Below are 15,921 nucleotides of genomic sequence, written 5' to 3'. Positions count from 1 at the left end.
TGTCCTGTCCCTTACTGCAGAAAAGACCTTTTGATCTTTGTTACCTCTGTCTTCTATCACCAGCATCGTTGCCACTACCCTATTACTACTACTGCTACTGCTACTACTACTAGGCTACACATTCAGTAATAGTCTCTAATGCTGTTATTATGCTCTCTTGGTGAATCATATTTTGCTCAGTAATACTGACTTCCAGTAAATATTTTCATTACTACACTCTATAAAGCCTCCTTTCAATGTGCTCTTGATTGGGACATCTGTTATTTTTTCCAGCATTTCTTAATATATTCCCAAAAAGCAAGATTTAAGCATTATACAACCTCAGTTTTCTGATTTAGGGATATCTCTCACATATTAAACCAGCTGAAGTATATGCACATCAAAAAATGATAATAATGGACCATATTCCATTAAAATAGAAGCCTACTATAAACCTATGTCCAACAAATATAGTACATCTTAATTATAATTCTACAAGAAAAATCTAGAATATCAAATTACTAACATGCTGCATAAAAAATAGTTACCATGATCAAAATAAAATTGCTCCTACTTCCTCCCCTTTTTATGGGGTTGGCCAAGTATTAAGTGGGTATAATAGAAATGCAGCAATAGGCATCGTCCTGTAAGAATGGGAGAGCAATCCAGTATAGAAAACCGCTCTCTTAACAAAATGTTTCTTGTTAAATTATGTTTTGAAGAAGTCTAATTTGGCTTATTATTAGAAAAGTAACTGCTTTAAGGACAAGATGCCTGATATTACTCAACATAGCTCAACAGGACTGTACCATTTTATATACCGTATTTTTCCATGCATTTTCTGCAGTGAGAAATTGCACTTTATGTTCCTGCTACAGGCTGTAACATAACATTACATATATCTATAATAGAAAGAAAAAATAAGGAGGGAAAAGAGGGAACAGAGATGGTTAGCAAGCTGCTTCTTTTTGCTCAAAAGCCCAATCATAAGATGTATTGTGCTTTAAAAATGTGCAAGACTTTAAAAAAAAAAAAATACTGATAGCAAGGTACTTATTTGCATAGTAAAGCATATTTGTGCAAGGGTGCATGTGACAATTATGCCACAAAAATGCAGCACCGATTTCAGCCAGTTGCCACAGACTTCACATTATTTACAAGAATAAAAAAAATGCATTAGAGTCAACAGGGTGAAAAAAAAGGATATTCCATTTTTATACCTGCTACCTTGAACATACTTCACATTTAATTTCACCCTACTGCCATGGGCACTGTGTTGTTATGACAGCTGATCTGCCACTGAATAGCTGTAAAAGAAAATCAACAAAAGATCGCTTCAGTGATTTTCGATGCAATTTATTGGAGCTTGTATCTTGCGGCTGCTGCCACCTGTCGGGGTAATGACACATGATGGGTGATTAAAGTGCAAGTCCTTAAATCAAAGCTGCGCTGATAGTCTGAAGAGGCAGAAAACGACACTTGGAGCTTGTTTATCTGTTACAGTGGGAGGACCTCATTAGGACAAGAAACAAAAAAGCCAAAACCTTGTTAGACTAACAAGAGCAAATGCTTTTGCTGAGGGAAATTTTTCATGTTTTCAAGGTCTAGCATAAATTTCCCTCTAGGTCTTCTCAACATGCACATTACAAAACTACTGATTTGCTATTATGTGCCTGCATGAATTTGATTATCACAATTGCAATTCCAGGTGGTTCTTTTCCATTTATTTTTATACAATTGCTTTTAGTTTCTACAGGCAGAAACCAAACCTTCCTGTTGAAAGTCTTAACACACTGTAAGGATTGCCTACCCTAATAGACTCAGACTCACAAGCAGGAACTTAATGATATCTGATTTATTAAAGAATAGTATGCAAATACAGAGAAAGCTGAGAATGAGCAAAAGCGCACCAAATACAAACTAAAAACCCTCGGCTCAAACGTAATCCCTCCCCTCTCCCTGCCCTTGCAAACTCCCCCCCCCCCCCAGGTGCTGGTAACCCTTTCTGCTGATGTCCTGGGAAAGGAACCTTGAACACACGAGATAACCCAAACACATTCCAATCCAGCGGCTAACATATAACAATCCCACGAGATGGAATCCTCCTCCCTTCCCAGACGAAACACGCATCAGCCAAATGACATGAGAAATGTTACGATGTAACGGTAACATTGGAACGGTGAACATGACACACACATACACACCCACACACTATTCCTAGCGTTTTTTTCCCCACAGGTTCAGGGTCTGCTTTTCAGATCAACCAAACGTTGATCTGTTGGTTGCCATCAAAGAAGTATATTAATGAACAGGCATTCTCCAGTTCAGAGTAGAGTCTATAATAAAGTTTGGAACTGGGCAGAAGCTCTCAAACTATGGTTTGTGGAAACTTCATCCAGACTGCCTATGGAAAAGTTGTAGAATCAAGAATCAGGATGTGGTTGCCTGTCATTCAGTCTGACGATAAAGTCTGAGGCATCCATAAGTCCTAGAGAGGGGCTAATGCCTTTCAGAATATGGCACGAAATAGGAACTAACAAAGATTGGTTTGTAGTTTTAAAAAAAGATACATGTGTAAAAAGTTTGAAGAGGAAGGTGGATGAAACATAAATTCTGCATTCAATTAATCATAACCCAAAAAGCTGCATTCAAAGACATTATGTTCATTCAATACCATATACCATACTTTTTATAGTTTAGAAAACTCCAATTCATTTGGCATCATGGCATATGTTACGTTTAAAAAAAAAAGTATGATAAAGCCATGTTATCAAACCTACTGTATCTCTGCTCCTTTTATTAACTGGTTGCCGGAGTTTTGCCAAACATACATATAGATTCCCACATAATAATAGATTCCCACATAATAAAACATAATTTGGTTATTTAATTTGGCTTTGTCATATGAATGTCGGAATTCCAGTTTAAAAATTATAGCTTAGGGCTTAAGATGATGAGAACACTCCAAGTCGATATGCTTATCTAAGGGCTCTTCCAGACAGGGGTGTAGTTTCAACAATGAAATGAGATGAACCCCTCATTACACGGATGGCATCATAATCAAGCGCTTACCATAGTAAAATTTCCCAGGAAACCTCTGTCTTTTGTGAGCTATCCTCTAACAAGGAGATTCTGTTTCAAGAACTGAGTATCACTGCAGCAATGGCAATGCCTTGCATCCCACCTTTCCATTCCGAGTTTTCCATGCTTGTGAGCATCTACTTTTGCCTTCTTCATCTCATGAGTTCTCTCTGATGCTACCAGCCTCAGATCATAAAAGCCTTGATCCACTGACAGGCAGTAGCACAATAGGCAACAGCAGTGATTCCACTGAGACTGCTCAATTTTGATTTGCCTTCCAGCACACATAAAAGGGCTGCCATTCCTGCAAGCTTTATTGGAAATTTAGTACACTCCTCTCTTAGAAACTCACCTGTGACAGCAAAAGTTCACTTTTCCACAACTCTTGACTCAGCTAGCCCTGCTCAGGTCTTGTTCTTCTATGCAAAATAGATTTTAAAATGGTCGAAACAGTCTAGATTCAGGTGTGTTTAAACTGAAAAGTTGAAAGGCAGAGAAGCTTACTATCTGAAAGTATTCTAATTCACAAATTTCATACGGACACTATTTCAGCTGGTTTTAGAAGTTTCTAAATATCCTTCATACTTAATGGTTAAATTAAATTGCAGAAATGGGAAAGAGCAGACAACTTACTACATGACCAGAATGCAATTCAACAAGGTCAAGAGGTAGAGAAATGAGATTGCTTTAGCTGGATTCACACAGTGCACTGAACCATTGCTTCACTCTTCTCAATAGCAGAGTCAGGTTTGATTTTAATCTGGTCTCTTGTTTGGTTGAGTCAAATAATATTTTGGGAAGTTTTCAGAACTAGATTTTTACCACATAATGCTAAAATTGTGTAAAACATACCCCCAAGTATAAGCTCTTCAGTCAAACAAGGGAAATGTCTTTTACATATATATTTTAGTTTCAAATAAAAGCCATATTTACATGCATTTTTTATTATAAAAATGTATTGTATATTTTTTCAAGATTCTTGTGAGCTAAATTGTACTTCTTCATCCATATCAGCTTTTCCGTTGCTCTACCACAGGTAAAATTTTGTGCAGGGAGCTTCTAATTATAAAGGAAACAGTGAGGGATGGGGATGGCTTATCCAAGCAAGTCACAAAATCACAAGTCATTTTGCAAGTTTAAGACCTGTATTTATTTTTATGCTCACCACTCAGAAAATGATGCCTATAGCCCATTTCCTCCCCTGTCTCATTCTGAGCACATGGAGACACAGCTAGAAAGAGACTCCACAGACTGGACAAGCACATTACATGGGATTAGTTAGCCTAGTGGGATGAGTTACACTGGAATGAAGCTTGACGCTTGCCTCTACTAGCATGCCTACGCCACAGGACCGGAGCAGAGAAGCCAATAGTATGAGCTGGAAGGAATGAAGGGGAAAGGGAAAAAGAAAGCCAGCAAAAAGGCTGAAACAAATACTACAATGCAACCAAGTAGCAATGAACTGAAATAAAGGTACAAACATGAATAAAATATTTCAACTATCCCACATAACTGTTGCTTATTATTGTCTATTAAACACCAGTTAATTTTTTATATATTGAGCTAGATAAAATATGCTCTGCCATTTAACTACTACAAACTATAACTGCTTTACAAAATGTACAGTGTGAACAGAAAGAAAGGGTGAGCTGCCCAGAATTGTTTTGGATGGCCCTCAAATCTAAATAAATACATAAAGGACTGAATATACATATATATTTGTTACTTGATGCTAGAAGCTTTTATTTGATCAAAAGATAACCCTCTCCTGAGAGATCTTTGCTCTTACTTGATAAGAGATGCTCTTTTATGACACATCAAACTGCATAGTATAATCAGACTGAGACATTTACAGCTGTCAACTAAGAAGAAGCTGGTAGGTTGTTTTTATTTTTCTATTTGAATGCAAAAAAAATATGGCAGTTACCATCTATTCACAACTGCCTTTAACAGTTGCTTTGGAAAAATGGGTGTCATCCCAGTTCCAAAAAGAGCAGTACCTTATCTCCTGCCTGATGCATTACACTGGTCATTTCAAGCTTAATCAGGGCAAAAGTGGCTTTCCTTTCTATTCTATGGTGAAAAGATAAGTAACTTAGCACTTTTCAGATGTTTCAAATTATAATTTCTATAATGCCAATCATGGTAGCTGGACTTATGGAAGCTTTAGCCCAAACATCTGGAAGGCATCAAGTCATCCACTTCTATTATTCTAGGAAAGAACATACTTGGGGATGATGATTCTGGCATATATTGTACAAACAACCTATACTAAATTAAAGCCTTCATATTTATCAATGAATACAATTAGAAATCAAACCACTGTCCCTCTTTTTTTTTATATAATGTGAATGTAAGAGGGGTATAATAGCCCTTTTCAAATACTTCAAAAAAAAAAAAAAAAAAAGAACCACGACTAGCAAAACCTACTGTAGTCTGTAGTCTTTCATTGCTTTGATTATTAGCTTACAACTTTCTCTGCACCAAATTGATTTGATTAAAAAAATATAGTAAATCATGGCTGGCAGATTAAATGTTGCATTTTTTTACAGTAAGATCATGTCTCATGACCCCAGAGAAAATTCATTATACAGTTTTTCCATTTGTGGAAATTCACTATGGATTCATCACCAAAAGGACAGCTTTTGATTAAAAATATCCAATATTCATTCTGGGATCTTTGGAGTTTACTCAGCTGGTCCCCTCCCCCACTTTCTAAGAAAAGAAACTCATCATTTAGGTAACCACATCAGATTTTAAAAATTGGCAGAACTAAAATATTCTCCTGGTATTGGTCCAAAAGCCTTTATTTCTTTGTTTAAAAACACCATTCAGTATTGTAGGTTTGAGTACAAATCAAAAAGAAAGAAAAATTCTGAGTGGCATTTCACCACATTTTGAATGATGATGTTCAGAAATCTAGTTATTTACTTTGAATGACCTAGTTAGTGCACAATTAAGAATGTATCACCAATTTCCAAAGCAACCAAAATAAAACTTCATACTTGCTCACAGAATGTGGACACTATTATTGTCATTACAACCAAGTAGGAAAGTCAACGAAAAGGTAAGCGCCTCCTGTGAAGGCATTCTGAAGTTCTTTGCAGTGATCTTTAACTAAGCTCTGTCCAAGTTTAACATATATTAGCAACACCGAGATGCTTCATTGTACTCCAAAAGCATAATGTTCAAGGAGCTCACTGACCTTCCAGAAATGTTTCATAGACAATGTCAGCCCTTCCCTTTGCCCACTTAATCTTCCTCAACTAAACTGTAACCAAATGATTGTGCTGGAGCAAGAAGAATGTGCAGATGTGTCTTAGAATGAATGAAAAATACTTTATTTTCAATTCAGGAGCTGAAAGCTATCCTTTTGCAACTCAATAGTTATTACTATCAGGAAGAAATTCTTACTTTTAACAGTGAGGTACATGGACTTGCTGACGTCAGCCCCCACATCATTGCTGACCTTGCAGAGGTAGTATCCACTATCTTCTTCCAGAACATGCTTGATCAACAAGGAGCCATTTGTCAGAAGCTGGATGCGCCCATTCAAGGCAATTGGCTGGAACTGGGGAACTCCAGCACCTATTGGGATAATAAAAAATGAATCAGGAAGCAAAATGCCTGAAAGAAGTAACTGATTTGATAGTTACTGGGACAAAACTGAAGTGACCTAGAAGTCCTTTTAAGTGTACACACAAACACTTGAGGTAGGTGAGTTATTCTTAAAATTCTTGCAGTAATAATTGATGTGGAAGGCAGACAGAGACACACCTCTAAAAATTACTTAGATTAAAAGCCACACCTATAAATTTAGTGATGGCTAAAGTATTCAGAGTTTTTCCTGGACATCTAACCATTCATGCAATTTTCAAGAAAACAAATAAATGTACATGGGAAGTATCTTATTTAAATACAGGGAGTCCTTGAGTTACAACCACTAATTCAGTGACCGTTCAAAGTTACAACAGCGCTGAACAAATGGCACTTATGATGGGTCCTTGTAGTCCCCGCAGTCATGTGATCACAATTTCCAATATTCCCTTCCAGCTTTCCACAAGCAAAGTCAATGGGGAAGCCAGCAGGAAGACAGAAGTCATGGTCACATGAGATCCTCACTTAACAATGGCAACTGGGACTGCCCGAATTGCCATCTCTAAGTGACGCAGTCATGTGATGTTGTGCTTTATGACCGTGTCAACTAGCAATGGGAATTCTGGTCCCAATTGTTGTCATAAGCCAAAGACAACCTGTAAAGAAGCACAAAATGCAGAAAGCATTGTTCAGGATTACTGAGCATAACCAGATTAAAAAAAACCCAGAAATAAATGTACCTTACATCAGCCAATAACTCAATCAATACATTTCATAACCTTTGCTAAAAGCAGGGAATATTTTAGTATGATATATTACAAAGGGTAGCACATTTGTATGTGTGCTTGCCTTTTGCTGATATTATTGAGGATTAATTGCACAACATTCCCAGACTGGAATTTTCACTTAAATGGAATATCCAGGTTGAACTAATTAAGTACTAAACATAATATTGCTCATAAACAAGAAAGTTTCCTTCCATTAGGCAACAATGCATAATACCTCACTTAATAAATAAAATTACAGTTTTAAACCCAGCAAAGAAATAAAGATGAAATTAAACAGCCTTTAGATTAGAATATGCAGAAAAAGCTATACAAATTTCATGTTGAGTAAATGGGAGAGAAAATGAGATAACTTTAAAGTATTCTGATGGCAGTACCCTGATAATTAATTTTCTATGGAACCAAAGTGTACCCAAAGTTATTAGACTTTTGGAAAGATAACAGAAGATTTTGCCTTCTTCCCATTGTGCCACCAAAGTTATAATCACAGCACTCTGGCATCACTTCTGTTTGTCAAACAAGAGCCAGCAGACATGATGCTATATAATGACCTAGTGTAGAGGTCTATAATCTTTTTCAAGCTAAAGGATACATGAGGCTTTTCAGTGTTGTGCCCCTGGCCCAATCCCCAAAGTGAGTGGGGCCAAGAGAAAGAGGTGGATAGGGCTAAAACAAAAATAAACTCTCAGTTAATACGACTTTTCCCCTATATATTTAATATTGCCCCACTTTTATTCCATAACAGTTTGAAGTTTGGGGCAAATTTAGTTAGAAAGATTTGGATAAGGTTTAAGGACTGCTGTAGTTTTGTCTATATGTTATATCCTCTACTATATTAGCATTCCCAGAGCATTCTTAGACTACTTCTATACAAAGATGATGATGATGATGATGATGATGATGATGATGATGACGACGACTTTATAAAGGCTGTCTGACTCCAGAATGACTCTGGGCAGCTTATGCTTAAAAATGGAAAAATTATAATAATAAGAACCAATGTGTTCAGACAAACAACACATCTTATACCATAGGAAACAACCAACCAGAGTTCCACAAGGACCCTGCCCCTAAGCCTGGGAGAACAGGTTCTTTTGGCCACTTTGGGACTGGATCTGGATCTCACAATATTGGCTGGTTTGGGAAGCTGTGTCGAATTATTTCTGCTATGCTTTAGTTTATTTGAAACCAGCAGTGTTGATATTTTCCGCTGAATTGCTGTGACTCTGATGAACTTGTGGGTAGTCTACTTTCCCATTCACTGGGCTCCTGGGCTCAAGCTAGCTATAAATGTTCCCCTCTCATGAACTCACACATACAGAAGCTCAGATTCTCTGTTTGGAACCTAAGTGCTCCAAAATTTAAAAGGTACCTTCTCCATTTTGGCTGGCATAGCAACATGCAACTATGATTAGAAGATTCAGGAAAAATGCCTGCTTGAAAAAATGCTGACATTCTATCATTCTGCCTTCTTATACCACAAAAAAATTTAAATGCAAGATAGGAATGGTAATTTGTCAACTGGAACGCCTTTGTGTGCCTTTAGCAAATACACAAATACATGAATTGGAAAAGGTGGAAGAGTGAATATTTGTTATGTTTCTGTGTAGAGTGGGGCTGAGGAGAATAGTGATAGCTCATGAGGCAGGGCATTGATCGATACTCAATGCACTCTCCCTATTGGACCGATTGACTGTTTTCTGTATTTCAAGGTCAGCAGAAGTGAGCAACATTGAAGAACAGTGTTCAACTTTCTATGTGGACTGGAAATGTTGGTCATGTACATTTAGAAATGAAAGGGGACTGCTCACTAGCACCTGTACAAATCTTCTGTAAGATGTTTGGATTTTTGACCATATCACATTCAGGTCATCTACACTACAGGTAGTCCTTGGCTTACAATGGCAATTGGGACTAGAATTGCCATCACTAAGCGACATGATTGTAAAGAAAAATGTCATGTGACCATGTTGCTTAGTGATGGCAATCCTGGCAGTCCTGGTTGCCATCGTCAAAGGAGGACCATGTGGGTAGTTAAGCAAGACTGTGACCGTGACTTTCTGACTTCCTGATGGCTTCTCCATTGACTTTGTTTGTGGAAAGCTGTCAGGGAACATTGGAAATCGTGATCACATGACTGGGGCTCGCTGCAATGTTGTAATCGTGAGCCAGGCACCAAACACCTGGATTGTGATCACATGACCAAGGGGATGTGGTGATGGCTGGAACTACAAGGACCTGTCGTAAATACCTATTGTTCAACGCCATTATGAGTTTGAACAGTCATTACCTGACAGCTACCTGTAACAAGAAGCGATGGTAAATACTACCTCCCTTATTTCATTTGACTACATTATTTTATTAAATGATAATGAAACAGAAATAATAGGTATGGTCAAGCCCCTGGGCAAGATCAAGGAAGAACCAAACAGATTTTAATAAGATATCTTTAATGCTAATCTTGGAAACCGCAAGAAGAAGTTCCAACTCTCACCTATAGTGTGACTGAGTCTCTCTGAATGATCTGAAATGTTTCTTTTTAGGTTTCCTGCCACTAGGGCTGTGTTACCATTTATAAAATAAGCTGCTAACACTCACCTTCTATCTCTTGATTATGTCTCTTCTTCTTTCCATTACTTTCCCAGCCTCCCCAAAATCTGACACAGCTATAATACTTAAAAAATTAACATTGCACAATAAATGCACAATAAAATTTCAAATTACACCATAATCATTATAATTAGAGGATGGAAATACCTTTGGAGTACTTCCAGACAATGGTAGGAACAGGATAGCCTTCTGCAGAGCAGTTGAGGATCACAGCTTTTCCATAAATCCCATCTTGATCAATTGGCTGAACCACAAATCTGGGGGGAACTAGAAGAAAACAAAGAAAGTAGGATCTAATCAGGTTATCTCTTTGGCTATAATTAGATCACTTAACCATGATGTTTTCTAGTAATTTCTATTGACTCTCAATCAAAATATTGTTTGGTAAATAATATTAGAAACAAATTTGGCAATAAAAAGCCTGATAATAAGAACTACCACACTGTACTCAGTGGGATGTATTAATGTCCAAATTAAGTAATATGCCCACACCTGATATGTCCAGAGTTCTTCAGTATAGCAGGGGAGGGAATCAATAGTGTTGGTTATAATTATTTCTGTGGTTTCCTAGTAAACCTTTTGTAGAACTGCTGTTTTTCTTAAATCTACTGCTGAAGTTAAGAAAATAAGAATGTGATCTGCAAACTGATTGTTTGCAGCAATCAATACTCTGGCCTTCATTTCCATCTTTTCTTAGGTGGTTACCATTGATATACTGTAGCAACAACATACTGTATATCTTACATTTTACTTTGACATTTAATTCTTCAGATCATAAATGGAAACTCCTAGGACATGAGATTTGTAGTTGAGATTTTAAAATACTAAGTTACTGTCCCAACAAAATTGCCAGTTGCATAATTTAAATAGTTGAATTTGCAGTATCCTTAAATACCAATATGGTGACTAATAAACTATAAAAATTGAGACAAGCACTCATAATGAATGGTGACACATGTATTCTCTGATCTTCATTGTAAAATATAAAATCTTTGTTTGAAACTTCAAAAATTATGAGCTATTTGATATGTATTAGCCATGAAGAAGTATCTGAAGCATCCAAAGCTTATAGGTAGTCTTCATTTATAAATGCAGAAAATAATATTTTTAAAATGATTTTATGCAAATTGCTTCTTTAAAAAGAGAGCAAATTAATATCCTGAAAAGAGAATATGTGCTTGCCAAACTGATTTGCTGCTTTCATTGAAATCAGGGGGACAGTTCCTGGATGAACAGGAGAAGGTAGCTTTGTCTTTGCAATGGAGTTGTTGCAAGAGTACAAGAAATTAGTGGACCAAGGCTGCCTTTTAATATTTTTTTTAATACTTTTTTTTCCTCTGGGGACCCACTGGAAAAATTAAAACACATGTATAGTGACTCGATACAGAATAAAATAAGTTCATTTTTTGTTGATGAAATACTAGTACTATGATTGAAATAGTACAAATCTAAACTGATGAAAGAGATTCAATTATTCAAAGCAAGTTTTATAAGCACAAATGAGGAGTCATTTTTGCTGGTTTAGGAAAACTCTTTGCTATAAATTATTTTGGAATGAGCCAGCTAGAAGAAATTTGACTAATCTCAAAAAACTAAGCAGGGTTGAATCTGGACAGTATTAAAATAGGAGATCACCAGGAAAAAAACTAGGCAGTGGGTTAGACCGAAAAGTCAGCAAAACATTTCTGAAGGCAGCAATGGTAAACTACTTCTACAGTGTTGCCAAAAAATTACATGGACACTTCCATGATGTCTCAAGAACTCAAGCTCAAATTGTGGTCGCCATATAATGTAAGGAAAATTTCTGTCTGAGCTAAAGAGGCATGGAAGGTGCTTGGGAGGAGGCATGGCCATGTTTTCAATGCCTTCTTCTCAAATATGCATTTTATACTTGCAGACTGCATCTTAAATATGAATGTGTATTTCCCTAGGATCATGCAGTTACCATACAAAGAAAGGTATGGTATGAAGGGAAGACACAGCTTCTTTAAGGAGGTGTCAACAGGTACAACTGTCTGCTCCAAGGCACTTACTCAGCTTTGAATCTGAAGCACAGTACATCCCTATTAAACTTGAAGGACACTTTTTGGGACAAAAGGTATACCTCTGCCATTTCTTCCAGAACCTCTTTGGTATGGATGTATTTTTTTTCCTGGAGGTATCATTCCAGTATATTTTATTTCTACAGAATAGCTGTTCAGCCATGTAACAAGGAAACCTTGGTAAGTTTCAGAGTTTATCTGCTGAATGCAGCCTTCCAGTTCAACTACTGCTCTTTCCTTCCACTTCAAAATATGATGCCTATGATTTGAGATCAGAGTGCTTTGAAAGACAACTTGAATATTTTGGATTTTTAACAAAGGAAGGAAGTGGTGGTGGCACAAATAGAAAAAGTCAGGACAAAGCTTACACCTAGATCAATAAAGCTCATTCCCTTCATCCCATATCCCTCCTATGACCCACTGACCCATCAGAATTGTTTTGGGAGAGAGTTGCCTTTGACACAGAACTGTTGATCTTCCAGGGCTGTGTCCACTATGTGCCATTGAGGTCTCTGGATTCACAGCCCATGCCAAAATGGCCTTAGAGAGCAGTACCCAGCAAACAGGGAAGGCTGTGCTTTCAGTAGACTTAATTAGCCAATGGGAGCTGGACAGATCCTGCCCTTGACTGTGTTATTGCCAGCACTATCACTGAGTCATTGTAGATTGTCTTCTTGGCAATATTTGTGTCAGGAGAAGCAGGAAAATGCCACTTTCACACCAGAACAACTGAACATGACCCCAGGCTCTCTCTGTTACAGGCTGGGGATGAGATGGAGGCGACGTCATGATATATGCCTGATAGAAGTTGTTTTTAGCAATCATTTCCTGTTAATGCTTTTAAAAACTATTACATCAATGATTTTTCAAAATGTTACTATTAATAATCACTTTGATTAACCGTGTCTTTCATAAATGTACACATTTTTGTTTAGATTTTTGAGTGCAGAATGGGATAGACATTAGTAAACTTCATCTACTGTTTCCCTTATTTACCACTACTAAGTCCATTTTAATGGACTCTAGTATAATGACTGGAATCTCTCATGAATTTCTTTTATTTCTAAAATGTATATCTGAAAGAAGTATGCTGCCTGAATATGGATTAGTCTGATTATTGTCTTAACTGTTGGAATAATTTTATACCGTTCTTCCTTTCCCCTTTTACTGTACATTGGGAATTTGGTCTCTGTACATTGGGAATGAAATCAAATTTTTCACAAGTTTATTTTGGTACTGCTCTAGTTACAGAACTAAAACTGTTCTATAACGTAACTGTTTTACATCAACAAGATTAAATGTCATCTTTATTTATACATGACACCCTTTCCTTACCTTTATGAGACATTTGGAACTCTCTATCAGGCTCCCTAGCTCAGACTCAGCAGAAGCTATCTGATGCGTAAGAATTGTTGTTGCATAAGAATTGTTGCTGATAAGAATTGTTGTGGCATATTAGAATACAACCACTTTAATGTAACAAGGGATTGCCTTTATCAATGTGAGAGCATGGTTCTGTCTTATACTCACTGCAGTTTAAATCTGGTACTTTTTTTTCCTGATTTTCCCACTTCTTAGTCTTGGTGCTAGGTAGCATTTGTCTGTTGGCATAACTGGCATCCTGCTTTGGGAAAATCTAACTCCCAATGTAACCCCTACACTCTGGAATACTTGTCCCTGGACACTTAATTATCAGAGAATTAGAATATCCAGAAGTATAATAGGAAAAGCATATTTCCACTAAACGTGTTTAAAAAGTAAATAATGGGGATATCCTCATTTAAGTTATATTTCATTTATTTATTTAAAATAAACATGATCGATATTGTATTAATTTATTGGCTCCAGCAATCTAAATAAAAAGTGATCTCATGACAGTAGCCTGCTTAGTCACCTTCCAATAAACATCAATGCCCTAAGATAAATCTGACATTGTTTACTACTTCCATCACCATATATGCTTTCTTCCAGTTGTATAAATAAAAAACTAGTACAGAACAAATAGTTTTAAGATATTTGCTTCAAATACATCTTTATCATTAAATAGTCTATAAATTATTTTTGAATTCCATGATTTTATAATACTGTATTTACACTGCAGTTAAACGTTTTGCCCTATTATTTATTTTAGATGATTTTTCAAACATTTCCATTTTTGGAAAGCTTTAAAGATTCCTTAGTTAATCTACCTCCTCTATTAAACTGAATGTTTTTAAAACCTACATAGTGAGGTGTTATTTGAAGTGCAGTTGGAAAGGTTTAAGATTTACTCATAATACTAACACCTGCAGTCCTGCCTTCTGGTTAATTCAATTCCATCATGGATTTCTTTTACCTAGAAATGTTGTGATCCACTCAAGAGAATTCTGCTGCAACAAGAGACAGCAGCAATAAATGGATTCTACAGCTAGCTATTTTCCTCAGTTAGAAAACTTCATAATCATCAGAATATATTCATGACATTTACATAACAGTCCATGTACATTTGGGAATGCTTTGTACAAAGTAAGTTAGGGTTAAGTTGAATTTAAATAAAGCATACATAAGAAAAGTTGCATAGAAAAACATGTATTACGGATTGTCATGGAAGTTGCTTATGAAAATACGTACAAAGTGTGTACAACAGCAACTGCATTTTTTGTGGAAGGTTTTTTTTTAAATAAATTATTAGTTATGAAAAAGACAGAAGAGCAGGATAATACCTACTGACTGGTAGTGCTAGGAGCCTCTGTCTGGACGCACCTGGATTTGACTCACAGGCTGCCAGTTGAGAAACATCACCATAGCATCACAGTGATAGCAGACACCTTCTTAGTAGCTGAACGACTGATATTTCCAAAACACAAGGCAAGACAGTAACATTCCTTTATTGTAGCAGAATTATACAGCTTGCTTATCAATTAGCATAATTTCTTATTAAAAATGGACAGGATCAAAGCTAAAATGCTATAGAAAATAATCTAATCGTATTTCAATTTCTTTCAACCCACTCTAAAGGTTTTCTGTATATTAAAACTTGCAGTTTCCAAGTGTAAGTACAAATATTTCCTGATTGCATTCACTTGTAATGTATTCAGACAAAAGGAATGTGCTATTATTATGGCATACGTGTGAAGACAAAAGAGCAATTATTGTACACACTAGTAGCTTATATTTCCCATCATAGTTGGTGTTTGGTAATACTATTGATGATACTATTGCCACCATTATACTTACCTCTAACAATTAATTGGCTTTGGTGCTCCACAGCTGCTGCATCATTTCTTGCTATACAGGTATAGTTTCCATTGTGCATAAGGGAAAGATTAGAAATCCTTAAGGAGCTGGTGAAGTCAATGTTGTCAATGGTCACCCCAAGACTGGCTGGGATTGGCCTACCATCCTTCTGCCAGGTGATTGTAATGGGCAAGTCCCCTGAGACCACAACACATGGAATGAAGACTCTCTGGCCAATGGAGAACCTCGGAAATTCAAAGGGCTGGATAAAAGGTGGCACTGGGTCAAAATAAAGCAAATGTGTTATTGGTCAAAAATGTGTGACTGTAAAAATTACCAGAAGAAAATATTTCATCTATAAGACATCTAGCATGCATTAGGTGGACCCATAACAAGTATTTATCAATTGTCAAATTTTTAATAATAAACTGCTAGTATAAGAGCTGAAGCTGACAATGGAGGAACCAGAAATTCTCAGGCTAGACAGGACTTTTGAATAAATATATCTCATCTGTCCAAAGCCATTAAGCAAACTAGCAAGAAGCTTAACTTGAGAAGGAAAAAGGCGACGCTTGAAACTCTCTGCTGCTGCGTTAAGGCTTCTTTTTTGC

The 15,921-nt window shown here is 36.6% G+C and overlaps 1 protein-coding gene across 2 annotated transcripts in view; it reads right to left on the bottom strand.

Annotated features, from left to right (window-relative positions):
• DSCAM (DS cell adhesion molecule) overlaps positions 1-15,921 on the bottom strand; it is a 322,600-nt gene that overhangs the window by 157,966 nt on the left and 148,713 nt on the right. For both annotated transcript variants that reach the window (XM_063305336.1, XM_063305337.1), the window contains exons 7-9: positions 15,311-15,589; positions 10,200-10,319; positions 6,475-6,648 (exon numbers count right to left, since the gene is read on the bottom strand). In XM_063305336.1, coding sequence (XP_063161406.1) covers positions 6,475-6,648; positions 10,200-10,319; positions 15,311-15,589 — 573 coding nt within the window. The remainder of the gene's footprint in view (positions 1-6,474; positions 6,649-10,199; positions 10,320-15,310; positions 15,590-15,921) is intronic.

Source organism: Candoia aspera, chromosome 5 (genome assembly GCF_035149785.1).
Source record: "Candoia aspera isolate rCanAsp1 chromosome 5, rCanAsp1.hap2, whole genome shotgun sequence".
NCBI classification, from domain to species: domain Eukaryota; kingdom Metazoa; phylum Chordata; class Lepidosauria; order Squamata; family Boidae; genus Candoia; species Candoia aspera.
The sequence above is the reverse complement of the archived record's forward strand: the minus strand, read 5'-3'. Positions and strand labels throughout refer to the sequence as shown.